Below are 25958 nucleotides of genomic sequence, written 5' to 3' on the forward strand. Positions count from 1 at the left end.
ATATATAAACATAATGGCATGAAGCAAAAAGAAACCAAACTGTGTGGCCCAAGTCATTATGCTGCAATTTTAAGTTTTCTCAGGAGGACTGATTTACTGAGAAAATGCCAGGGGAAAGAGGTCTACACATCATATTTCCTTAAGTTCCTCAAATTTGGGGTCATAATATAAATCCATCAAAAGGAAAGATTTGGCAGAAGAGCACGATGGTTCGAGTTGGTGCTTATGAGAGACAGGAAGATGACACAAGTGAAGAGGCTGGAACAGCCGCAGCACGAAGAATGTTAGGTAAGTACTGGCTATAGAATCAGTTTGATCTTTCAAGACATTCTATGTATTTGTTTTTTAAACAGTGGGGCTGGTCTGCACCAAATCCAAAAGTAACCTTCCTATCTGAGCAGGACTGTTGCTTTATAACCCCAATAAGTATTCTGTCATTCTGCCCCGCTCCCGCTGCAAATGTTTCATCAGTCTCCAAATTTCTAGCCTTGCAGAGTGAGAAACTGAAAATGATTCACACCAAGACTGCATCCGCAGTTTGATACCACTTTAATTGCCACGACTCAGTGCTATGGGATTCTGGAAACTGTAGTTTGTTGTTGCACCAAAGCTCTTTGACAGAGAAAGCGAAATGTCTCACATAACTACAATTCCCAGAATGTCATAGTATTGAGACACAGTAGTTAAAGTGATGTCAAACTGGATGATTGCTGAAATGTGGATGCAGCCCAAGACTATTTATCCCTTGGGCACTTTGCTTGTCCCTTTTCTTTAGGTGCCTAAATTGTATTTTTAAAGGCTAAACTGAAGTTTCTGCTAGAAATTGGTGACTGGAAGAAAGTGCCAATGGGAGGGGGCAGAACTTTTATGTGGGGGTGTGCAATGCCCTCATCCCTCCCTACCCACATTGCTACAGCCCTGCAATCTGGGACTGAACAATGAAAAGAAATGGTTGTGCAACCTTGCAGCCAAAGCTAGTTGTGCAATTGATAATTGATAGCTCACCAAGTAACCTTCCCTTCCCAACATGTCATAGAGCAATGTGACATTTTGGACATTTTAATAATGTTCCCTTTTAAGATAGATAGATAGATTTCTCATATTAATAATATGACAAATAAACCGAAAAAAGTTTTATTCTTCATATGGCCAGATCTGAAACTCTGAAGGAAGAATTGATGGCAAAGTCAGTATTTGATTTATTTGTCACAGGGCTGGAAGGAAGCAAACCTCAAACCTGTGGTTTAGGGACTACCTGAAATTTATGTTTTTAAATATATATTTTCTGTTATCTTAGGAATGTAATGAATGTTCAGACTTTCTCTCTTCCTCAGTGAGGAAGAAGAAGGTCAATCCCTGTGAGGGTGTTTTGTTTGTTTGTGAAAATTTTGTTTCTGCCAAAGCTTTGTTATGCAAAAATCCTGGTTTTTGTGTGCAAAAGACAAGGGGTTTTGCACAGAAAATTTGTGTTGTGTGCAAAATACATTGTTTCTGTACCCCCCCCTCCACACACACACAAAAAAAGTTATTTGGCACAACCACTCCAACTTTTGCATTTTTCACCAAAAATGCAGGAAAAAATGCAGAAAAACACTTCTCACCTCATTTCGTAGTGAGAAAACTTTTGAAACTATTTGTTGTCACAAGTTTAAACAAAATAAGTGAAGATTTGTATCCCTAATGTCTGGCTGCTGCCACAGGTCAGAATTAATGCAGTTTGACACCACTTTAACTGCCATGGCTCCATTCTATGGAATAATGGGATTTGTGGTTTGTTGTGGCACCAGAGCTGTCTGACAGAGAAAGCTAAATATCACATAAAACTACAAAATCCAGGATTCCATAGCACTGAGCCATGGCAGTTAAAGCAGTGTCAAACTGCATTATTTCTGCAGTGCAGAATAGGTCACAACCAAATTAAAAGTATATTCAGCATGTCCTAAGGGTGGTCCACTATTAGTTATCAATTTAAGAGGTATACAGTGTCTTACAAAAAATATTTTACAAAGTATAGTAAACTCAGAAAATAGTGAGGAATAATTTGTTTTCAGGACATGACTACATTAAAAAAAATCAGGGTATACTTTTGACCATGCTCTCCATTATTTTACCATCCCAAGTCACTGGCAATCTTCTACTACCCTTTTGATGTTTTAAATATTGCACTAAATGTATACTTTATTTTCCTATCAATTCAAGTAAAGAAGTTTAAATTCTTTTGTGATATACATTAAAATTCTAAGCCAGAAAAAAAAGGGATCATAATCCTCATGTTGATCTTCTGAGCCAGGAAATACAGTAATCTATCCTTATCTATCGTTTCTCTTTGGGCCTGAGCAGACAGGATGAGTCAGTGCTATCCTGGCCCCAGTGCTCACCTGGGTTAGTCCCTGGGTCAGCATTGGGACAGGTGAGTGTTCACACAACCATCCCTTCACTGATTCAGGACTATCACACCATCTGACAAGCCCCCGCTTGCCCCATTGATGTGGAAATGTATGTGAACAGCCCGGTCTTGCCATGGAGTTTCTTAGAATCCTCATGAAAAACTGGGTCTATTTTACCCTGTGGTAAAGGCTCTTTACCCCATGATCAGACTGGATCACCCAGATCTCTGTCTGCACAGGCAGGATCAGGCTCAGTCCTACCACAGGGCATTCACCCTGCATAATCTGCATTAAATGATGCAAGGCCAGGGAGAACCATTTGGCTAGTGCGAACAACCTCTTTTTGCAGTTTCAGTTACCCATGATCAGCCATGGACCAAAAATGTAATGCAGTTTTCCAGCCCCCATCCATGGTTTTGCTCTTCGCAGTTTCAGTTAACCTGAGTCAATCGCAGTTGGTAAACATTACAGGTATAGAATTCAGTACTTTCTGTGATTTCAGGAATCTAGTGGGAAGCTTGGAAAGTACCCTGCAGATAAAAGGGGACTACTGTCGTAAATTTGGTGAAAGCAGAGACAAGCAGTTATGCCTGCTTGAATTTTGTCTTTAGCATCATTTTCCTTTGCTTCATCCTTTACAGTCTTTGTTACATGCCTCTAAGTTTTACCCTCGACATATCCACAGGTTATATCAAAATCCATAATTTTGGTCCCAAAACCTGCTCTTGACCTATACATGAGGTTGACTTATACATGAGTGTATACAGTAAATCCTGATCCTACCTACCTGTGCAGTTGAGTTGCCTGATGCTACTAAAAGGTCTACAATGTATATCATTGCATCATAGTTTCATGTCCATTTAAGAGAAGGATTAGTTTACCATCTGGGTGTAGACAGTACTGTACTGGCTAGCTACATAGCACTTTCCATAAAGTTATATTAAACTCTTCCACTGTCCTAGCTTGCTGGAGGTATTTTCTGTCCAAGATTCCACCTTCTCTTTCTTCTTTCTTTTGATAGCCAGATATATACGTCAATGGCAGTGGCAATCCTCCTACCTGGTTTACCTGCTGCTGGCAGTCGCTTATCTTCTGATCATTATATTGTTTGGGATTGTGGCTTCTAAAGGTAATGAAATTACTTTGAATCCAAACTTCAGTACTATCTTAAAGACAGAATCTGGGAGAGATATTTCTCCCTCTCATTCTTATTTAAAAGTTCTCAGGCACTTCAAAAGTCACATTGACAGGAGATATTTTTTATTAGGTGGGTTAAAAGAGTCTTTGGCTGCATCCACACTGCAGAAATAATCCAGTTTGACATCACTTTAACTGCCATGGTCCAATGCTATGGAAGTCTAGCTACTGTAGGTTTGTGAGACATTTAGCCTTCTCTCTCAGAGAACTCTGATGCCACTATAATTCCCAGAATTGCATACCATTGAGCCATGGCAGTTAAAATGGTGTCAAACTGAATTATTTCTTCAGTAATACTAGGCAGTCTATGTTGCACTGAACATAACCTTTTCTGCAGCATGCAAAGTCTTCTCCAATGCTGAGTTCTCTGATTTCTCCAGATTCAAAAGATGATTTGCATAGGATGGTCCCCTTCTCCCATCACCACCATCATCATAATCATCTTTATGTAAGTAAAATTAGACATCACAGGTCCAAAACACACTGCAGAAATAACTGAGTTTGAGACCCCTTTAACTGCCCTGGCTCAGCACTAGGGAATCCTGGAAAATGTAGTTTATTGTGGTACCAGAGTCTTCTGATAGAGATGGGTAAATGTCTCACAAAACTACAGTTCCCAGAATTTCCTACCACTGAGGCAGGGCAGTAATCCAACTGGATTATTTTTGCAATGTGTTTTGGACCTGAGTGGACCTGTAATGTCTGAAAGCATTTAGCAGATGACATTTAGGGGTCATTCCCAGTTGGGGTATAATCTGCGTTCCAATCGGGCTCCACTCCACTTTCTAAGGGATTTCCAAAAGGTTCCTCATTCTCACTATGAAAAAGGACCTTTTGTGGAATCGCTTTTTTTTGCTGGGAACTCTTGTCGTTCCCATTAGATGGAGCCGTGGGAAAGCAGCTCTCTTTTTCTCTTCCTTCCCTTCCCTCACCTCTCCCCCTTCCTTCCTTCCTTCCTTCCTTCCTTCCTTCCTTCCTTCTCCCTCTCCCCATCCTGCTTACCTTCTCTCTTTCCTTCCCACTGCTGCCACTTCTCTAGAGCTGACAGGGCTTCTGGCACTGCTGCTGCACTGCCACCGCCGCCTGTCCGGTGCTGGCCAGTGTGCCACAAGCCCCACAAGTTCTGGAAAAGTGGCAGTGGCTTGGCAGCAGCACCACAACCCCTGCCAGCTCTGGAGAAGCGGCAGTGGTGTGGCAGCAGTGCCAGAAGTCCCACCAGCTCCAGAGAAGCAGTGGTGGTGGGAAGGAAAGAGAGAAGGTAAGCAGAAAGAAGGAAGGAAGGAAGGAAGGAAGGAAGGAAGGAAGGAAGGAAGGAAGGGGGGAGGGAAGGAAGGAGCAGAGGGGGGAAGGAAGAGAGAACTGCTGCAGGGCAAGGGCAGGGGACCCAGGAGGAGAGAGGAGGAGGAGGGCAAGAAATAATTGTTTTTAAAAAAAACTAATAGAAATAATTGAAAAATCGATCTATTGCTAAAGTAAGTAATTGTTTTAGCAATATATTGATTTTTTGATTATTTCTATTGTAAAAAAAAAAGAATCGATACTGATCTGTCGTTTTCACTTATTGGGCATGCTTCAGAATCAATTCTCTCCCCCCCCCCCCCCCAAAAAAAACCTATCCACTTCCAAAGTAGTGTCAGGAAACCCCGGTTTGTTTGGGTTTGCCCCACTTCTTTCCCCCTGGAGTTGATCCAATGAGATCAGAAGTGGTTTCAAATAGGAACGAGGGTCGTTTGCCCCAAATCCAAAGCAAACTGCAGTGGGAATGACCCCATAGTAACTAACACTCAATATTTGACACTTGATAGTATTTGGCAGTGCTGAGAGATGAATTTTTAATTTCAGCACTAAATTCCCGATATTTCACACATCACAATCGCTTTTCTCCTTTTAAAATTTTCAGCATCTTATTCAGATTTGAACAAAGAACCGCTAAAACCAGAGGCTCAACAGGATCGTGAAAGTGAGTCCTTCCATATTCTCCTGAAGTGTCGCCAAGTCTTTCCAACTTTCTTATGCTTGACATGAAGGGCAGACAGTCTAAGAGTTCAGACCATGAAGCCTAGGAGAAAAGGGAGGGGTGGATACATGGCAGTTGTTTTTATTTCATGAGCTTTCAAACTTCTCCTAACTGATCCCTTGTCCAGGATTGTTGCCCATATGTTTTCAAGATGCATAATGCCTGCTTGCTTCTCCATCAGTTAGTGCTCGTGGGAGAGAAGATGCTGCAGTAGTTTTGTCATTAGAATGCTGGAAGGGAGGTTTGAGTGTGAGCCCTGTGAAACATAGGGGCAGTACAGATGGACAGCTCTGTGCCATCTGTTTTTGCCCCATGTCTGTGCTGCAGCATCCCCATGCTGCAACACAGACGCACCACAAAAAAAGAGCCACCTAGAGCGGCTTCTTTTTTACGATGCCAGAAGCAAGAAGGGGTGCCACCATGACGCCACTTCCTGCCAGCGACATCTGGTCGCTATACGGCAGCAGCATCATGGCAACTCCCCAATGAATGGGAGGCCACCATGATGCTGGCATCTGTACATATTAGGGTTCGGAAGTGTGAGGTTGCTGCGCACTGCCAAACCCTAAAATCACTGCCGTCACGCCACAAAGCGCCCATGTGTACCAGGCAATAGCCTCTTCCTCCTGTAATTCCTTTCTCTTAGGGCACTTTCACACCACACATTTATATTGTTATAATGCCACTTGAACTGCCATGGCTGTATTCTATGGAAATGTTTTTGACAATACTGGCTCCCTCGGCTTAGTAACAGAGATGAGCAACCCCTCTTACAGTTGGACACAACAACTTTGTCAAAGGGGAAAGCTTTACCTTTAAATTATACAGCGCGCCTTTCCCTTACGCTCCTTTCCCTATTCTAGACCCCAGCCCAGCCCTGCATAAGGGAAAGTCCATGAATGCTCAAGCCCCGTTGAAAACAATGCGGCTCGTGCACACGGTGTGGTACGGTGCGGGTGCCATGGGCATACATGCCATTACTTTTTCTGGTGCGCGGCTTTCAATATAAGCTGAAGGCCATGTATAGTGCACCCACGTATTACACAGGCACACTGTACTTAAGAATATGCATAAATCATACCATGCAAACACCTCCATTCAGCTGCTGGGAGCCTCAAAGAGCTCATAGAATCATAGAGTTAGAAGAGACCTTAAGGGCCATCGAGTCCAACTCCCTGCCATGCAAGAATACACAATCAAAGATAGCAACAGAGGGAACCCAAGATACACAACACCCCAGGCCTGCAGATCCATGCTGAAGCAACCTTATGTCCATACTTTTAAGTGCTTGTATAGGTTTTATTTGTCTCTCTCATAATGACTTGGCAATTGCCTACATTGGGGATGGACCATGTGATTGGAATCAGGCCAGTCCAAGGCCATCAATCAGGTGGTTATCTCCACAGGTCCCAGCCATGGGCCTAGCCCTACTCCAAGGCCATTTATCAAGCTGCTAGCTCTGTACAAGTGATTAAGGGTCCTCCCTAAGCTGTTCCAGATGCATGTTATCCTTTAGAAACATTTAGGTTGGTAAATATACAAAATTCATGATACAGCAAAATCAAAGCAAGCTCTTCTTCAAAGAAGTGAAGAAGGACCCATTTTGGTGGCATAGAGGAGCAACCGTGGTAGGCCACCACACCTCCTTGATACAATGCATCTTTCAATGGTTTCCTATACATTTTGCAACCCTGTTTACCCTTTCTGTGGGGCTTGAGTAGGCATCCTAGATCCCCTCAAAGATATTGGGCTATACATTCCATCAGACGCAGGCTGTTTGGCCAGTGAATCAGGAGGATGGAAGTTGTGCCTCAAATCCTTTTTTTTCTGTGTTCTGTTTCTGGTGGCTCCTCTATGCCACCAGAAACAGCAAATCACCTTTTAAATAGGTTGCACTGGTTCACATTAAAAACAAACCAATGGGTTTTTCAAAACCAGACGTGGGCTTTCAGCCACTCTTCTAATTTTGTGGCAGTTCATGTAGCATTTAGAGGGTCCCAGAAGCAGTCAAATGGCCCTTGGACCCACTTCAGTTGCCCAGCTCTGCTCTAGACTCCTATGACACTGTGTCCTATGACACAGGGCATCCTTCATAGATAATCTTTCTGTTCTCTTTCATGCATCTGTGAAGTGACTTTCAAATCTCTGAGGTATGACTGTCTCTCTTTTCCTTACCCAGTGGCCTCCTGTGGTCCTGACAACACACAGTGGGTGAGATTCCATGGAAAGTGTTACTATTTCTCCCTGGAGAAAGCCACCTGGATGATTGCCAAAAAGAAATGTGAGGCGAAACAATCACAACTTGTCATCATAAAGAGTATGGCTGAACAGGTAAGGAGAACCTCACCTCCTCTGGAGCAGCCTTCCCCAACATGGTGCCCTTCAAATGTGTTGTACTACAATGGCCATTTTACCTTTTGAGCATAACTGTGCAGGGAATCCAACTCATGGAGAAGATCAATCAGAAAATTGCATGGCACAAAGCACACCTGATCCCAAAAGAGGCCTAGAAAAGGGAGGTGCCATCTTGAAAAGATCACTGGATTTTCCTGCCATTCAGATTATAAATTTAGTGGGGCACCAGAGCTCTCTGACAGAGAAGACTATATATCTAAAAAAAACCCTACAAATCCCAGAATGCCATAGCATTGAGTAATGACAGTTAAAGTGCTATCAAACTGCTTTATTTTTTTAATTGTGGCAACAACCTTAGGTATCTACTGTAAGATTAAATAGACTAAGAGTATCTACTATAAGAGTAGCTAAGGTTACCTGGATTTGTTTCTGTTCCTCTTCTGAGGTGCTGATACAAAATAATTTTGGCTTCTCATAGTTTATTTTCAGGCCAAAATGTTCATAGTAATCCTTCAAAAAAATTTAAAGCTTTAAAATACTATTTTGGACATGGGGGGGGGGACTAGAAGGCATCAGCAGCAAAAAGACTAATCTTGTGTTCTTTGTTTTGTTTTGTTTTGTTTTGTTTTGTTTTTTAGCATCACACCTTTATTGTCTGAATCTCTGCAGATTAGTTTGACTCATGTTTCCAATGCTAGAGCAAATAAATAAATAAATAAATAAAACTTTTATTTATATCCCGCTCTTCTGTAGCAAGACAATCAGACTGGCTCACACTAAAATGTTCACATACAATATAATACATAAAATTACAATATCCTCCCCCCTAAAAAAAGAATTAAATATATTACAATTAAAAGAGTTTTAAAATCAATTTATAATAAAGATGACATAGGCAGGGTGGTAGTAAATATATGGTGAGGGGGTAATCAATCTGTGGCCGGGGAATTTATTTGGGAAAGGCCTGCTGGAAGAAGTCCATCTTGACTGCTTTCTTAAAAGCATCTAAGCTGGTAATTTAACAGATCTCATCCGGCAAGCCGTTCCATAGCCTGGGAGTAGTTGCAGAAAAGGTCTTCTGGGAGGTTGCAGTTAATCTGGTCTTTAAAGGCTGCAATAAATTCCTCCCAGAGGACCGGAGTGTGCGGAGTGGATTGTATGGAAGTAGGCGATCCCTTAAGTAGGTTGGACCCAAGCCATGAAGGGCTTTAAAGGTAATAACCTACACCTTGTACTGCTCCTGGAAACTAATAGGCAGCCAGTGGAGTGACTTTAGGTGTTAGGTGTTATCTGGTCACTCCTAGATTTTCCGGTGACTAACCTGCCTGCCATGTTTTGTACTAATTGGAGTTTCCGGATGTTTATTGACAAACTCTTGCCTCATGTTCATGCATCCAAGAACCGCAAAAATATACTGCCAATCCAGACAATCGATAGCTTTAACTGCAAAGCAAGTAGAGTGTTATTCTTTTTTGTAAAATGTATTTGAAGCTTGACTGAGAGCATCAACCAAGTTTCTTCTAGGGATAAAATCAAATTGATCATGATTTATAAACTGATTTATAAAAACATTTTAATAGTAAAATGTATAGTATAGCTGTAAAAATGTTATGGTTTATGTTTAACACTGTACAGTTGGCTCTCCATATCCACGGATTCTTTATCCATGAATTCAACCATACATGACTTGAAATATATATATATATATCACAAAAAGCAGACTTTGATTTTACTATTTTATATAAGGCACACCACTTTACTTCATCACTGTATTTAATGGGATTTAAGCATCCACAAATTTTGGTATCTACAGGGAGTCCTGGAACCAAACTCCATGGGCTGAATACCAAATAGATACCAAGGGCCACTGAAATTGGTCTGTAGGCTATTTCTAAGTTTATACTTTCCTTAAATATGGGTATAGTTACAATCTGAGCAAACTTGCAAAATGCTGGGATTGTACCTCCCTCAAACATCCCATGGGATTGTATTATGTTAACAGTTGTTGTTTACTCTTGTAGAATTTCCTTCAGAATCGGACCAACAACCAACGTTACTGGATAGGACTCAGCGATAAGAATGTCGAAGGGGAGTGGAAATGGCTGGATGGGAGTGACAGCACAAGTGGCTTCACGTGAGTATCAAACAGCCCTGGTTGATCTTCCACTCCTCTCAAATGTGTTTGAAAGAAATGGGTGCAGAGGAATACATTGTCTTCTCATTTGATTTCATTGTTGTCCTGCACCTCGAAGTTGACTGTGACTTATGGTTATCCTACCATAGGGTTTTCCTAGGAGGATTTATTCAGAGGAGTTTACCACTGACTTCCTTTGAGGCTGAGATAGTATAATTTTCCCAAGATCACCCAGTGACTTTCCATACCTGAACAGGGATTTGAACCCTGGTTCCTAGAGTTCTAGGGCTCATCTACATTTGCCAGAATGCTCTGGCTTCTTCCACCTGAATTGTCCATCACCTGCTGCATCAAGACACAGCAGTGACAAGTGTCTGCCATCCCTACTAGCCGGCCGGCAGTGCCACTGCTGGTGTGGGCCAGTCTGAGATCAGAATGAGACTGGACACCTCGTTCTAACCTCAGAGCAACTCAGCAGAGATGTTCACAGGGACCTCGTGGAAAGACAGCCACCCATCATCACTGCATTTTGTTTTGAGTTTTCTAGAAAACCTGGAGCAAAAGGTAAGCCTTTTGCCCCACATTAAAAAGAAACTCTGAATTGGTCCAGCCATTGTGTAAACAGACTGGACCCAATTCAGGGTTTTGGGGGTTGCATAATGTGAACAGCACATAGCCAGCCCAGGGGAGAATTCAAAGCATATAAGTAATGTAGACAAGCTCCTAGTCCAACACTCAAACCATGATACCATACTGCCTTTCTTCTAACTTTTTTGATGTTCTCTTCCTTAAAGTCATTTCTTACTCATGGTAGCCCTAAAACAAACCTTTCACAGGATTTTCTTGGCATGATTTGTTCAGGGGGCATTTGGTTTTGCCTTCCTCTACCCACGGTCACCTAATGGGCTTCTATGACCAAGCAAAATTCAAATCCTCATCTCCAAATTTGAATCCAATCCTCAAATTACTACATCACGCTGCCTCTTTTACATATTAGCAGTGGAAGTTGTAAAAATTCTGTCCCAAAATTGGGATGTTGTGGTGTGCATCTATCCCAAGAAGATTCAAATGGGAAGGTGTAACTGAAGGTCTCTCAAATATCATGTCATCAAAAACTTCATTCTAAAGTGTCAATTATCTAATTATCTTTAGCCCATCTCTTAGCCAAACTATCCTATTTTTTACCGCTTCTTTTTTGTTTCATCAGATCATGCACAGCTACCCCAATCCAGATTAGGACCATGCAGTAAGGGTTAACTTTCCCCGCACTATGATTGTCCAGTCCTATATTTAGCCACTTTGAGGGAAAGGGGTGCTTTTTGGGAGATGATTTTCAGCAGAAACACAACCTATGGGAAGGATCTATCCATGTGTCTCCTTTTCCTAAATTCTCCGTGAAACAGTCCAAATATATTTCCCCCTGCACCTTATAGCAGAAAAGAGGTAGTTGAAAGCCATCACACAGCAAAAAAGTTTTTAGAAACCCCCCCCCCCAACACACACACACACACAGTCTCTTGCACAATGACCCTTATCCATATCTCCAGCAGCAGCTTTACTACTGTTTTTTGACCCAAGATATGGAGAGGCAAGTTTTCTAAAGTCTGGATATGCTGATAGTTTCTAAAAGTATTTTGCTTCGACCATAGCTACTGGGCACCAGGGGAGCCCAACAACAGTGAATCCGGTGAGGACTGTGCACATCTGTGGAACAATGGGAAATGGAATGATGTCTACTGCACCTATCCATGCAACTACATCTGTGAGCAGCCTGTGCCAAACCCAAGGACCTAAGCATCTCCAAAATGCCCCCATGCACAGAGAAAGTGTTGGCCTAACTGCCTGCTGCTACAGACTTTATTCTAATGCAGAGGCACGGAAAGTGTGGTCTTGCGTGGTTGGACTGCAGCTTCCAGCAGTCCTGGTCAGAGTAATCAATGGTGAGGAATGCTGGGAGTTGCAGTATAACCACTGATTATGCTGACCAAGACTGTTGAGAGCTGCAGTTAGACAACATCTGGAAAAGCACATTTTGTTCACCCCACAACATGGACACACAGGAATAGTGATATCCTTTTCATATGCCAAGCACATGAATCCCAAAGAGGTCCTTTAACTACAACTCTTAAAGACTTTAATTTTAAACTGATTTGGCTGGATTTTTTTGGTAAACCATGGCTGATTGTGAACATCCTTCCTGCTGTTTATAAAGATTTCCAGTCTTGAATTTATTTTTGCTCATACTGCTGCTAACTCAAATGGTGTGATAGGCTGCCTTTTTGTATACTTTGAGAATTGGCTTGAAAAGTAAATAAAGCCAGTTTTCTTCTTAATTGTTTTCACTTTCTCATTTTAAAAGGCTCACTGAGGGCTCATGCACACATATAGGCTAGGCAAGTATTTGTTAAAGACTGGGAAAGTCCATTAACTAAGCAGTGCATATTCATATATGCAGAGGCTGGTGCTTTGAACAATCAACTAAAGATAATCATCTGCGAACTACATATTTTGTGTGAGGCAAAAATGAGTGTAGACTACCTTTCCTGTACAGCTAACAATGATATGAAGTTGGGTGTTTGTGTGTGAAATCAAGCCAGGAAATATCAGTTAAGGAAGCAACACAGCCAACAGTACCAAGAGTGAACACACTAGGGAGGGAACACTTACTGCCTGTGTCTACCTGTATTGCCCTTTAGTGGCTGACAATGGAGATTATCGCACTGCGTTCTGAGAACGTTCCTATCATCACGTGATGAGAATGTTCCTGGAACAGATATTACTGCATTAGTAAACTAGAACGTGATCAGAACTGCATTTTACCGCACAGCGATTCCTGAAACCGTTCCGAGAACATATTCCACCAAGGCCGCCTCCGTCTCCTGATTGGCTGAAAGAATGACAGGCAGGGAGGCATTGAAGCAGGCAGGCGAGCGACTGCAGTGAGGGAAGGTGTGTGTGTGAGAGAGAGGGGGGAAAGGAGGAGGGAGGGAAGGGAGGGAAGAAGGAGGGATCGGGAGGAAGGCAGGGAGAAAGAGAAATGAGGAGAGATGAGCCTTGCAAGTTACATCCCAAACCTCCTTTGCAAGGTTGGGAAGAAGGAGGAGCTCCATGCAGGTCTCTTCAAGAAAAGCAAGTTGCCAGGGAGGGGACTGGGCCAAGGGCAGAGCCCCGGCAGCCATAGCAGCTCTTTAAACCGGTTAGAAAAGAAGAGTCCTCTGCTGTCATCCCAATTCCCCATTTTGGCTGCTTGTCAGCCTTTTGCCTCCTGTGTGTGTGCGCATGTAATGTGTGCCTTCATAGAATCATAGAATCATAGAGTTGGAAGAGACCACAAGGGCCATCCAGTCCAACCCCATTCTGCCATGCAGGAAATCACAATCAAAGCATCCCCAACAGATGGCCATCCAGCCTCTGCTTAAAGACCTCCAAGGAAGGAGACTCCACTACACTCTGAGGAAAGAGTGTGTTCCACTGTCGAACAGCCCTTACTCTCAGGAAGTTCCTCCTAATATTGAAGTGGGATCTCTTTTCCTGGAGCTTGCATCCATTGCTCCGGGTCCTAGTCTCTGGAGCAGCAGAAAACAAGCTTGCTCCCTCATCAATGTGACATCCCTTCAAATATTTAAACAGGGCTATCATATCACCTCTTAATCTTCTCTTCTCCAGGCTAAACATCCCCAGCTCCCTAAGTCGTTCCTTGTAGGGCATGGTTTCCAGACCTTTCACCATTTTAGTCGCCCTCCTTTGGACACGCTCCTTTTTGAATTGTGGTGCCCAGAACTGGACACAATATTCCAGGTGGGGCCTGTGAGCTTCCCTCCCCGCTTTAATTCTTGTCTGGCTCTTTGCTATGGAATTCTGGGAGTTGTTTGCTTGCTTTTGTGTGTTGCTCCAAACAGAGGAGCTTTTGTGGGTTCCTTCCTGGAGGGAAGGAGGAGAAGGTCCTGGGCATCCCTGCCATCCTTGCCTCCTGCAGGCTGCCAGCACAGGAGCCCCGCTGGACATGACACTAGAGGCCCCCGCAGAAGCAGCCAGACCCTCTCCCTCTTGCTCTCTGCCCTGGCCCCGTTTCCCTCTCTCTTTCTCTCTCTTTCTCTCTCTTTCCCTTCTTTCCTCTTCTCTCACTTGTCCCAACTTTCCTCCCTTCCCTCCCTCCTTCTTTCCCCCCTCACACACACACACCTTCCCTCACTGCAGTCGCTCGCCTGCCTGCCTCCCTCCCTGCCTGTCATTCTTTCAGCCAATCAGGAGACGGAGGAATGCGAGAACGGATTTGAGAACACATAAGAATATCGCACACACTTCTGTTGGAACGTTCTCATCACGTTTCAGCTCTCTGGGAACACATTCATATCTGTACCCTCCTGGAACACATTTGGAACACATTTAAGCGTTCTGAGAACCCGATTGGAACACATACGTGCGGTATACTCAAATGCGTTCCGTTCTCATCACATGATGAGAACGGTCTCAGAACGCAGTGCGATAATCTCCAATGAGTCGTGCAAATGTGGTTGCACCTTTCTTCACTTCCACCAATGTATACCATACCTAGAAATATACTGCCATGAAACATAAGGCCTATGGTAATTATTTCTGCTAATATCTGAATAAATAGGTTTAATGCAAATCAACACCAACACTTGGGGCGAACTGTGCAAATGCTGAAAAGAGAAACAAGAGATGCTACAGAAGAAATCCAGAAATCAGGTGGTAGTTAAACCTCTGTGGATTTCAGTATGCTCCAGTGGAATCCTTTTAGTTAATAGCCCTTGTAGATATACTGTAATAATAAGAATTTTTGTAGCCCTCACAACAACATTACAGAATGCTTTATTTGATTTTCTATGGTTTATGGGTTTATGGGTTCTCTCTTTTCTGCAAATGTTACTTGATATTTATGACCAAAATCTAATTGTTAGGTCTGACAAGAGTAGACACACTGAAGTGATGGAAATTGCATTAAGTGTCGATTTCCTATGTTCCCATTAGTTCAATGGGTCTATTCCAGTTGGAACTAGTTGGATACTTAGGCTTATTATGCCTTATATATAATGTTTTTACAGTTGGCCCTCCATATCCATGGATTCTTCATTTGCAGATTCAACTATCTACAGCTTGAAAATATTCCAAAAATATACTCATTTCAAAACACAAACCTTAACCTTTGCCATTTTATATAAGACACACCATTTTACTGCACCATTGTATTTACTACGACTTGAGCATCTATGAATTTTAGTATTGAATATTGTATATTTGTGTTGTTGTTGTTTTAATTTTCTTTTACCTGTAAAACTTTGTCATCGTCTATTTAAATGTATCAGAGTTATGATTATTATAAGAAGGTTTTATGTTTATGACTTGATTTCATTAGCAGTGCTAATAGGACATGGCCTGATTTTTAAAGTGAAGCTGAGATCAGCACATCAGTCAGATAGCATTTAAATCTGTACTTGCAACAAATTGCTGAACAGGATCTTTTGAGGAAGGTTGACTGGGGCAGGTATTAAAATGATTTCTGAAATGCCAAAATTGAAATGTTGCTTTGAAATTTGAGTGATTTATTTAACAGATTATATCCTGCCTTAATATTCTATTCTGTTTTTTTTATCACATTGTCATATCACTCCAGCATTTACCATTCATTGATAGATTTATCTTATATATAGAAGAAATAAAATGTAATGTAATGTAATTATATATATATAAGATTTGTCAATGTCTTTTCAGTTTTATGCTGGAAAGCCAGATATATTTCTCTTATCCATATTTTAGAAATGATATCTTGCTCTTAAATGACATGTCAAGGACAAGCAACCAAAAATAATCACATTTTAAATCTTTGACACTTTTTGTTATGGGCTGAATCTCATGCTGGCCAAGACTATGGATCTTGAGATTCTAGTTAAGTAAATTAAATGGAACTAACTAGCTTATCCTTGATGAAAAAACTGGTGTATTCTTAAAAATTGAATTTATGTATCATCCTTATGAATGAATAACATGTTAATGGTGTTTGACAACATCAAACTCTCTGCAAACATTCAATGTGAAGTGAATGACTGTTCCCAAACTGTGCTCAGAGCTTGATACTAAGCTTGTTTTCGACTAACACAGCATATTACACAAAGTTGCCCAGTTTTTAAAACTCACATAAAGCTTTGAAGGAGGAAGTTAATGTCACAGAATCAGCAGGATTAAGAGAACCACACCTCTTGACCACTAGAAACTCTTTAGACCAGTTTCTGGAAAATTCCTTGCCCCTGTTTCCCCAAGTTCTTTAATCTAATTTGTTTCTGACACCACCGCTTCTTTAAAGCTTCCCGTTAATCTGGTACTCTGATAATTCTGAACACATTTCTAGGCTCCGCAGTCTTTCCCCCCTTGCCTTTTATAATTGGCTCTGATGAATGAATCTCAGGCTTTCAAGCGAAGGACAATGAGCAATGCAGAAAAGTAACATTAACAGAGACAATAAAAGAATGGGGGCAAAGATCCCAGTGCTAGGAGGTAATTTGTTAAGAAAAATTGCACCCACAATGCCAAACACGAGGTACACAACACCAAAGACCAGCCAAGCTATTTTCTAAAGCATAATATCCCACAAGCACTGCTCCTAGTTCATGGCAGAAAGAGTAAAATGATAATAAATAGCTAACAAATCAGTTGCCCTTTGTGATAGATTCTTTGCAGCAAAGGGAAGAAGAAGGAAACAGTAGGGCCACTGTGTGCAGAAGATGGCAAAATGCTAACGGGACAGAGAAAAGGCAGAATTACTCAACACTTTTTTGCTACAGTCTTCTCAGAAAAGGCAAAGGGTGCTCAACCTGAGGATAATAGAGCAGAGGACAGAAAAGAGGAATTTCAGCACAGAATAAGTAAAGAGGTAGTAGAGGAATACCTGTTTAACCTAAACGAATATAAGTCTCCAGGACCAGATGAACTACATCCAAGGGTATTAAAAGAACTGGCAAATGTAATATCAGAGCCATTGGCAATAATCTTTGAGAAGTCCTGGAGAACAGGAGAAGTGCCAGCAGACTGGAGGAGGGCAAACGTCCCCATCTTCAAAAAAGGGAAAAAAGAGGATCCCAACAATTATCGTCCAGTTAGTCTGACATCGATACCAGGAAAGATTCTAGAGCAGATAATTAAACAAAAAGTCTGTGAACGTCTAGAAAGTAATTCCATAATCACAAAAGGTCAACACGGGTTTCAGAGAAAGAAATCATGCCAGACAAACCTGATCTCTTTTTTTGATAAAATTACCAGCTTGTTACATGAAGGGAATGCTGTGGATGTAGTATATCTTGATTTCAGTAAGGCCTTTGACACGGTTCCCAATGATATTCTTGCAAACAAGCTTGTAAAATGTGGGCTAGACAAAGTAACTGTTAAATGGATTTGTAATTGGTTGACCAGCCGAAGCCAAAGAGTACTCAACAATGGCTCCTTTTCATCCTGGAGAGAAGTGACCAGTGGGGTCCCACAGGGCTCTGTCCTGGGCCCAGTGCTATTCAACATCTTTATCAATGACTTGGAGGACAAAATTGGGGGCATACTTATCAAATTTGAAGATGACACCAAATTAGGAGGAGTAGCTAATACTCCAGAGGACAGGATCAAGATTCAAAATGACCTGAACAGACTAGAAAACTGGGCCAAAGCTAACAAATTGAAATTCAACACGGAGAAATGTAAGGTACTGCACTTAGGGCGGAAAAATAAAATGCACAGATATAGGATGGGGGACAGCTGGCTGAACGGGACTACATGTGAAAGGGATCTGGAAGTCCAAGTAGACCATAAGTTGAACATGAGTCAAGAGTGCGATGCAGCAGCTAACAAGGCCAATGCGATTTTAGACTGCATCAATAGAAGTATAGTGTCTAGATCAAGAGAAGTAATAGTGCCACTGTATTCTGCTTTGGTCAGGCCCCACCTGGAATACTGTGTCCAGTTCTGGGTGCCACAATTAAAAAAGGACATTGAGAAACTGGAGCGTGTCCAAAGGAGGGCGACTAAAATGGTGAAAGGTCTGGAAACCATGCCCTATGAGGAATGACTTAGGGAGTTGGGGATGTTCAGCCTGGAGAAGAGAAGGTTAAGAGGTGATATGATAGCCCTGTTTAAATATTTGAAGGGATGTCATATTGATGAGGGAGCAAGTTTGTTTTCTGCTGCTCCAGAGACTAGAACGCAGAACAATGGATGCAAGCTCCAGGAAAAGATATTCCAGCTCAACATTAGGAAGAACTTCCTGACAGTAAGGGCTGTTCGACGGTGGAACAAACTCCCCCGGAGGGTGATAGAGTCTCCTTCTTTAGAGGTCTTTAAGCAGAGGCTGGATAGCCATCTGTTGGGGCTGCTTTGATTTAGATTTCCTGCATGGCAGGGAGTTGGACTGGATGGCCCTTGCGGCCTCTTCCAACTCTACGATTCTATGATTCTAAATTGTTACCTGTGTAACAGAAATTTCAGGAAACTTAAATTTCTAGGATTTGCAAAGCAATAGGATTGGCAAGGATTGGCAAGAGGACCTAGTAATTGAAAATCCATAAGTTTATTTCCAATTGTCGACAAAGGAAAACAATGAACTCAGTGGAATTCAAGTTCCAAAAGCTGAGACCCCGAACAAGACAAAATGGCTCTTTTTATATTATTCAAGACAAAGAAGCTTCTTCAATACACCTGATTGGCTAATTACAATTTAAACATACAGAATTCTTACAATCAGAACAGAAATACATGCATACATTAAAACTGCATCATCACTCCTTACCCCCTCCTTTAGCCTTCCTTCTAACCTTGCTTCTGAATGTCCTTATCTCAGTAGTTTATGTTATGTCTTTTTTACTGGTGCCAGCTTCCATCCAGGTCAAGATGCACTCATTATTCCTTTGCTCTAGTTTTTCTAAACTCCAAGCCTTTATTTCAAAAACCATCTCTCTGGCTGACAAAGGTGACTCCATCTTTCTATAGTTTTTTTATTTCAACAAGGAATATTTCCACCACATTCCCCCCTTTTGATGTTTCATCAATATTCATATTGCATGATACTATCAACTATTAACTATGTTTATATGACACTCTAAACTCAGAACAAAACAAACCTGTCTAGCAGTTACCAAAATATTAATATTCTTACCATCACCAGGCAATAACATCTTCCAGTCGGTCCAATTTCAGAAAGACAATGTATAGCATTAGTTAAACACACATATTCTCATTGCTTTTAACCCTTTGACACTTTTGTTGGATCTGATTCTCTGGAGTTTACTCTTGACACCAAGCTAATCTTCTAATAGTGATGTGTTGTGTATTTGTTTCATGATTCAATAGGAAAACTCCACTATAAAGAATATTGTATCTGCTGTCAGAATCACCTCTCATTGAGAAACTATAATTTTTAGCCTGGTTACAGACTCTTGCCAAGCAACTGTTACTATGCTTCTCTGGACTACTCTCATAACAGAATAGGAATGCCCAGGGTGCCACCATGTTTCAGATGTTCCTCCACTCCAGGGGCATCTTCCATCTCACGTTTCCTCAGGGAGATCACTATGGAATAGCTCTTGTTGTGTAATGCCATTTAATCAGAATAGATCTGGCCTTCACACTTTAAGACTATCTCCAGATGTATAAAAGTCTCCCTCCTTTCAAAGAGCGTCCTGAGAAAAAACTTATGCTTCTTGAATTTTATGCCAATTCCACAGTTAATAGGAATCCTGACGACAAACACAATTATGTCTTTGATCATGGAGCTTGATGAGCTTATTTCTTCTTTTCAATAGGGTTGCTTTATTAACTTTATTGTGAAAATCATATGTTATTGCTTATGTCAGGAACATATGTGCATGTATATGTAGGCTTATGTCTTGGGATGTGATTTGATTTGAGAATATGTATGATTGAACTTTATCACTTTTAGCATTAATCACTTATAAAAACCTCAGACAACAAACAGAAACATAAATAAAGAACACAAACAAGGAATATAAACAAGAAAAAGAGGCAATGTCTCTGAAAAAAATAATATTTTGATGGAGCTTCAGCTCAAACTTGATTGAAGTCCAAGGTGGTGCCCATTTCAGCTTCCGGGGTGTGAAAATGGGACATGCACCTGTATGTGTATTCTTTTTATTATTTTTGTGTAATCACTTATAACAAACATATAGGAAATCATAAAAGAGAAAAGGGGTGATAGAGAGCATTTGAAATCTTTCTTTCAGAGGAGCTGGCGTAGAGCACCTGGAGTCCTGGAAAGGTGCAGCCTAGCTTTTCTTGATTGATGGCGAAGTAGAGCCCACTCAGCTTCCGGTTGTAAGTGGGGCTTAAACTTCGCTCCTCTTGTCTGTGCTCCCCCTTTTCCCAGGCAAAGGAAAAGCAAAAACACTGAAAAATACTAATTGACAAGTTATTAGAATGTTATGAATACATTAAAGGTATACTTTAGCCACATTTCATTAACTCCCCTCTTATAGGCTTTGCTAAGATATTTCTCTTCTAGAATTTATGTCTCACTGCTAACTCTAACTAACAACAGATCCCCTGGATCATTCTTGGGTCATTCTGAGCTCTTTATTCTTTAGGTTTTTATCTATGCCTGCATCTTTGGACCTTTTGAATGCTTTTTTTAAAAAAAAACATATGTAACCTTAATTTTACAGACTGCATTTACATATACATACTGAATATGAAACTTTAACTCTGACCCAATGTACTCACAGCTTTATCTCATTTGAATCCACAACAGTTTGACAACAGAACAGGGAACAGGAAAAAACAAAACTATGATAGAGTGACTTCTTTGCTTTTTACTCAAGACTCAAAAAATCAGTTCATGCTCTTTTTTTTAGTCACTCCTCTCAGGCCAAAATGATATATTCTAGCTTGGAATTAGGATACAATTTCACACATGCTGGCTTGAATTTAACTTGATTAATTTTGATTACGTCTGGCAGTGGAAACCAGAATTTGAATTTGTAAAGTGTTTCCAAATTTTCTCTTGCTACAATATAATAGAATACCAATCTCTTTAATACTTTCATATCGTTCCTTATTCCATTCCAGAACCACATAATAATTCAACATAGGATCAACTGGCTCGCCATGTTATTTTTTCAAAATAACAAAAATTATAAATTTCAATGAGTGTAAATCAAATTGACAATCACTAATTAACCAGAATATAACAATTATATTCTGGATCTCTGGGTTCCAAAATCACAAAAAGAAACTTCGGGTGCTTTCAAAAATACATTTAGATATTATAAAAAATAAAAATAAAAATTCAAGCTAAAACAATATACAAAAATCTCTTGGATGGGCCATTCTCAAAACTTAAAAATATAAAAATAGTTCTCAGCGTCTGTTATAACAAAAAATCATTTCAAAAACTTTAGGCCAGGCATTTAAAACAAAAAAAAAAAAACAATTATTGCAGTCAATAAGCAAGAATCAAAACAAATCAAAATATTCAAGAGCAAAATTAAAAATTAAAACCAGGAACAAAAAATGATTTAAAACAAGCCATTTTAACATGACATTGGCAAGACTTTGCAGGCATCTTTGAGCTCAAAAATACAAAAGCTATGGCCTCAAAAATTAGCAGTTGAAATAAGTACAAAACAAGCACACAATATTCAGAAAAAGCAAAAATTCAATAGGCCAGGGAATAGGCCAGGAAACTCATGGATCACAACTTAAAACTCAAAAAATAAAAAATAAACTTTGCATGATCTCAGGCATTCGAATGCTCATAATTGCAACAGCTGTTTCAGCCTAGCACAGCTGTAGCCTTACAAAACCAAAACATCCTAACTTTTCCCCAGGCTTCAAAAGAATTCAGGCCTAACACACTAATCTTATCAACTTTAATTGGAAAAATAATTTAGCTGGATTGCCAATCAGAAGATTGCAGGTCAATAATTTAAAATCCAAAAAGCACAATGGAGAATTCAAAGACAAAAAGTCTCTTTGGTCTTCACTAAAAACAATTGCATTTAAAAAAACATATATAAATTTCCAAAGGCACAACTTAAACTTCATTTTAAAAACCCATGAAAGCATCTTGAGGCCAGAAAATAAAAACAAAATATTGAGCAAAAAGCTGCTTGCCTGTAAATTTAAAAATATCAAAAACAAGCTTGCATTCTCTGGTCAGATAGAATCCAGTCTGGCTGCTATTCATGTAATATGAACTCTCTCTACAAACACACACACACTTTCCACTCAAAGAAAAACAAACCATCTTAATGCAATCTCTTTTAACAAGCATCTTCAATAGATCACCCTTAACAAGACATTTACTATTTTTTCATCTAAGTCTAAAGCACAACATCTATTCTATGAACTTAAGAAAAAAAAACCCTTTGCCTTTAAAAATAGTCTACAAAAATCTCAGCCAGAGGTAGGGTTGCCATATCCCGCCCCCCGGCGGGACAATCCCGGTTTGGGCGGTGCCATCCCGGTCCCGGTCCGGTTTGGCGCCCAAACCGGGACGGCCCCGCCCACCGCGGCCACCTCCGCCGCCGCCGCGGCTCCAAGGCCTTTCTGAGGCCTGGGAGTCGGGACGGAAAAGGAGGGCAGCGAGGCCTGAGGCGGAGGAGGCTGCAGGGAGGCGGCGCCTCTTGGGCGCAGCCGCGCCAACCTTCCCGCCTCCCTGCAGCCTCCTCCCTCCTTCCTGGCCTCCGCGGGGGCCAAGAAGGAGGCGAGGATCGGGGCGATCGCCGCTGGCCTCCTCGCCTCCTTCCTGGTCCCTGCGGGGGCCAAGAAGGAGGCGAGGATCGGGGCGATCGCCGCCGGCCTCCTCGCCTCCTTCCTGGCCTCCGCGGGGGCCAAGAAGGAGGCAAGGCCGGGGCGATCGCCGCCGGCCTCCTCGCCTCCTTCCTGGTCCCTGCGGGGGCCAAGAAGGAGGCGAGGATCGGGGCGATCGCCGCCGGCCTCCTCGCCTCCTTCCTGGTCCCTGCGGGGGCCAAGAAGGAGGCGAGGATCGGGGCGATCGCCGCCGGCCTCCTCGCCTCCTTTCTGGCCTCCGCGGGGGCCAAGAAGGAGGCGAGGCCGGGGCGATCGCCGCCGGCCTCCTCGCCTCCTTCCTGGCCTCCGCGGGGGCCAAGAAGGAGGCGAGGCCGGGGCGATCGCCGCCGGCCTCCTCGCCTCCTTCCTGGTCCCTGCGGGGGCCAAGAAGGAGGCGAGGATCGGGGCGATCGCCGCCGGCCTCCTCGCCTCCTTCCTGGTCCCTGCGGGGGCCAAGAAGGAGGCGAGGATCGGGGCGATCGCCGCCGGCCTCCTCGCCTCCTTCCTGGCCTCCGCGGGGGCCAAGAAGGAGGCGAGGCCGGGGCGATCGCCGCCGGCCTCCTCGCCTCCTTCCTGGTCCCTGCGGGGGCCAAGAAGGAGGCGAGGATCGGGGCGGTCGCCGCCGGCCTCCTCGCCTCCTTCCTGGTCCCTGCGGGGGCCAAGAAGGAGGCGAGGATCGGGGCGATCGCCGCCGGCCTCCTCGCCTCCTTCCTGGTCCCTGCGGGGGCCAAGAAGGAGGCGAGGATCGGGGCGATCGCCGCCGGCCTCCTCGCCTCCTTCCTGGTCCCTGAGGGTCCCAGGAACGAGGCGAGGCCCCGATCCTGGCCTCCGATCGTGGCGGGGCCCAGGCGGGGAGGGAAAGCCTCCTTAAGTGGAGGCTTTCCCTTGCCGCTTGGCCTCCGCTGCGATCGCAGTAAAATGTAGGACAGAATTTTCAAATGTAGGACACACTTTTTGTGTGTCCTACATTTGAAAATTTTGTCCTACATTTTTCCCGGTTTCGAGGTCCGGCACTATGGCAACCCTAGCCAGAGGGGAAGAGAAAATTTTTAAAACAAGAAACAAGCTTTGAACTTACAACTTAACAACGCCGTGCTGCTCCATCTCCTTTAGCCACAGCCAACACAAACAGTGTAGCCAACAAGCCTCGAAGATAATTCCCCAAACGTTTGGCCAAAACTCACCAAATACTTAACTTTCAAAATTACTATTAAAACCAATCACCAAAATCACACCAAAAGCTCTGAAAAGTACCCATGTTGGTGTGAAAGTCACCAGATTGGCAACACGAAACTCCATTCCAGGTTTTCTTTCCAACATAGCTTTTACTATTCTAGCTTTAGCCAAAGGAAAAGTTTTAAAATGCAAACCGTGGGCTTTCCCTAACCCCCCTTTCTCTCTCTAACTCCAGCCAGAACTCAAACCACTTGTCCATCTGCACCAAACTCATTTCTAAATCTTTCTCAGCCACTTAAACATACTCAAACCTTCTGCAACATTCTTGAGCCTTCAATTTCAATTCAAACCTTCAATTCCAACCATTTTCCAAACCATTATCAACTCGCTCCATAAGCTTTCTCCTTTCACACACCATCATTTTCACATCCTCATACCTTCAAACACTTTCTTTTATCTTTCTCACAATTTTCTCCACTCTGAGATCAACTTCCAACCACAGTCCAGTTCACAAAATCAGGCCACAGCTTACTGGCTAAGCTTAAAACTCACTATTTTATTATTACTATGCCAAAACAACACCACCACTATAAAGCACTTCTTTCTGCCCATCTTCTTAAAACTTTCACTGACAAAAGAATTTGCAATGTCTCTGGGAAGGCACAGGCTTAATATTCAATTTAGATTTTCCTTTGGCTTTAAATGGGTATGCATTCAAATTTAGGGCAGAACTTTCCCAAAGGCACTGATCATTTAAAATCATAAAAACCTCAAGTTAAAACACCAATTTTCCAAAATTTATCTACAATATACACAAAGGCAATTTCCAATTTTTATAATTTAAACAATTTCAATTTCCCCAAACAAGTTTCTACCTCTGGGTTGCTCCTGGCCACTGTCTAACACACAAAGCTAATTCAAAATCCTCTTTTCTTGTCATGTGGGGGCCTTCTTCCCTGATTTGCACCTCTCTCTACAGAGTCTCTCTCTATCTTTTCTATCACTTCCACAATTTGGGCCAAATCAATCTGAATCTTGAACACAGCTTCTTTAATACTAGTTAATCTCTCATCCTTTTTAAACACCAATTCTCTGCAATTATTCAACCCAGGTGGGCTTTTTCCAACAGTCTTATACCAATAGAAAATATACAAATAATCATTGAGTAACCCTCTTTCTGGCTCCAATGTTTTAGAATACAACTGCAAGACAATGTCAATATCTATACTACCCTCTCTCGGCCAATTTGGCAAAATCTGACTCCAAACATCTTTACACAAAAAGATTAATCGCTCCTTTTTCAAATGTTTCCCCATGCCTTTCCTAAAACATTCATCAAAATGACCAACCATGTAATCCAAAGGAGTTTTACCTCCCTCAGCCATCCTTAGACACAAAACAACAAAAGACCACAAGCACAATTTCAACAGGCGCAAACACTATAGTACACACTGGACAGATTGCAAAACACACAAATCTCAGACACTACATACAGACAAATTCCACACGTTATATACCCACGTTTTACTCTTTACTGGAGCTCAACAGTCTTTACTGAAGCCTCCACCACAACCAGACAGAATGAAACAAAATATCACAACCATAATTTATACTCACAATATACCAATGCTCTCCTCCAACTCTCCACCAGCACCTAACTTCTAGCTATTTAAAACAAAATACCACAGAAGGGAAAGGTTTGCCACCACACAAAAGGTAAAACAATTTATTGGCACTTGGAGATCAGTAGATTAACTACCCCAGCACAACTGAGCAAGTGCCTTATACTTCCACACTGATCCCACACTTTGGCAATCAATACTTACACCACAATCTACCTCCTTTCAGTTCCCAGTTCCTTGCTTATGTTCCCTAGGGGCCCGGTTCCTGA

The 25958-nt window shown here is 42.1% G+C and overlaps 1 protein-coding gene across 1 annotated transcript; it reads left to right on the top strand.

Moving 5' to 3' along the window:
- The first annotated feature begins 206 nt into the window (after positions 1-206).
- Positions 207-11884, top strand: LOC149322787 (uncharacterized). The gene is made up of 8 exons (XM_089532103.1): positions 207-292; positions 3413-3516; positions 4624-4842; positions 5485-5544; positions 6465-6551; positions 7781-7932; positions 9978-10090; positions 11740-11884. Exons 1-8 carry the CDS (start codon positions 207-209, stop codon positions 11882-11884), a joined length of 966 nt encoding a protein of 321 aa, XP_089388229.1.
- The last annotated feature ends 14074 nt before the right edge of the window (positions 11885-25958 follow it).

The sequence above is a fragment of the Sceloporus occidentalis genome, unplaced genomic scaffold (genome assembly GCF_023333645.1).
Source record: "Sceloporus occidentalis isolate IW3139 unplaced genomic scaffold, rSceOcc1.0.p SCAF_1, whole genome shotgun sequence".
NCBI classification, from domain to species: Eukaryota; Metazoa; Chordata; class Lepidosauria; order Squamata; family Phrynosomatidae; genus Sceloporus; species Sceloporus occidentalis.

What these genes read in the sequence shown, in the direction of transcription:
- LOC149322787 (XM_089532103.1), top strand. Translation starts at nt 207, where the DNA reads ATGGTTCGAGTTGGTGCTTATGAGAGACAGGAAGATGACACAAGTGAA. An exon ending in CGTGCACACGGTGTGGTACG is followed by an intron (nt 6,552 to 7,780) that starts GTGCGGGTGCCA and finishes TTCCTTACCCAG; the next exon opens with TGGCCTCCTGTGGTCCTGAC. An exon ending in TAAAGAGTATGGCTGAACAG is followed by an intron (nt 7,933 to 9,977) that starts GTAAGGAGAACC and finishes TTACTCTTGTAG; the next exon opens with AATTTCCTTCAGAATCGGAC.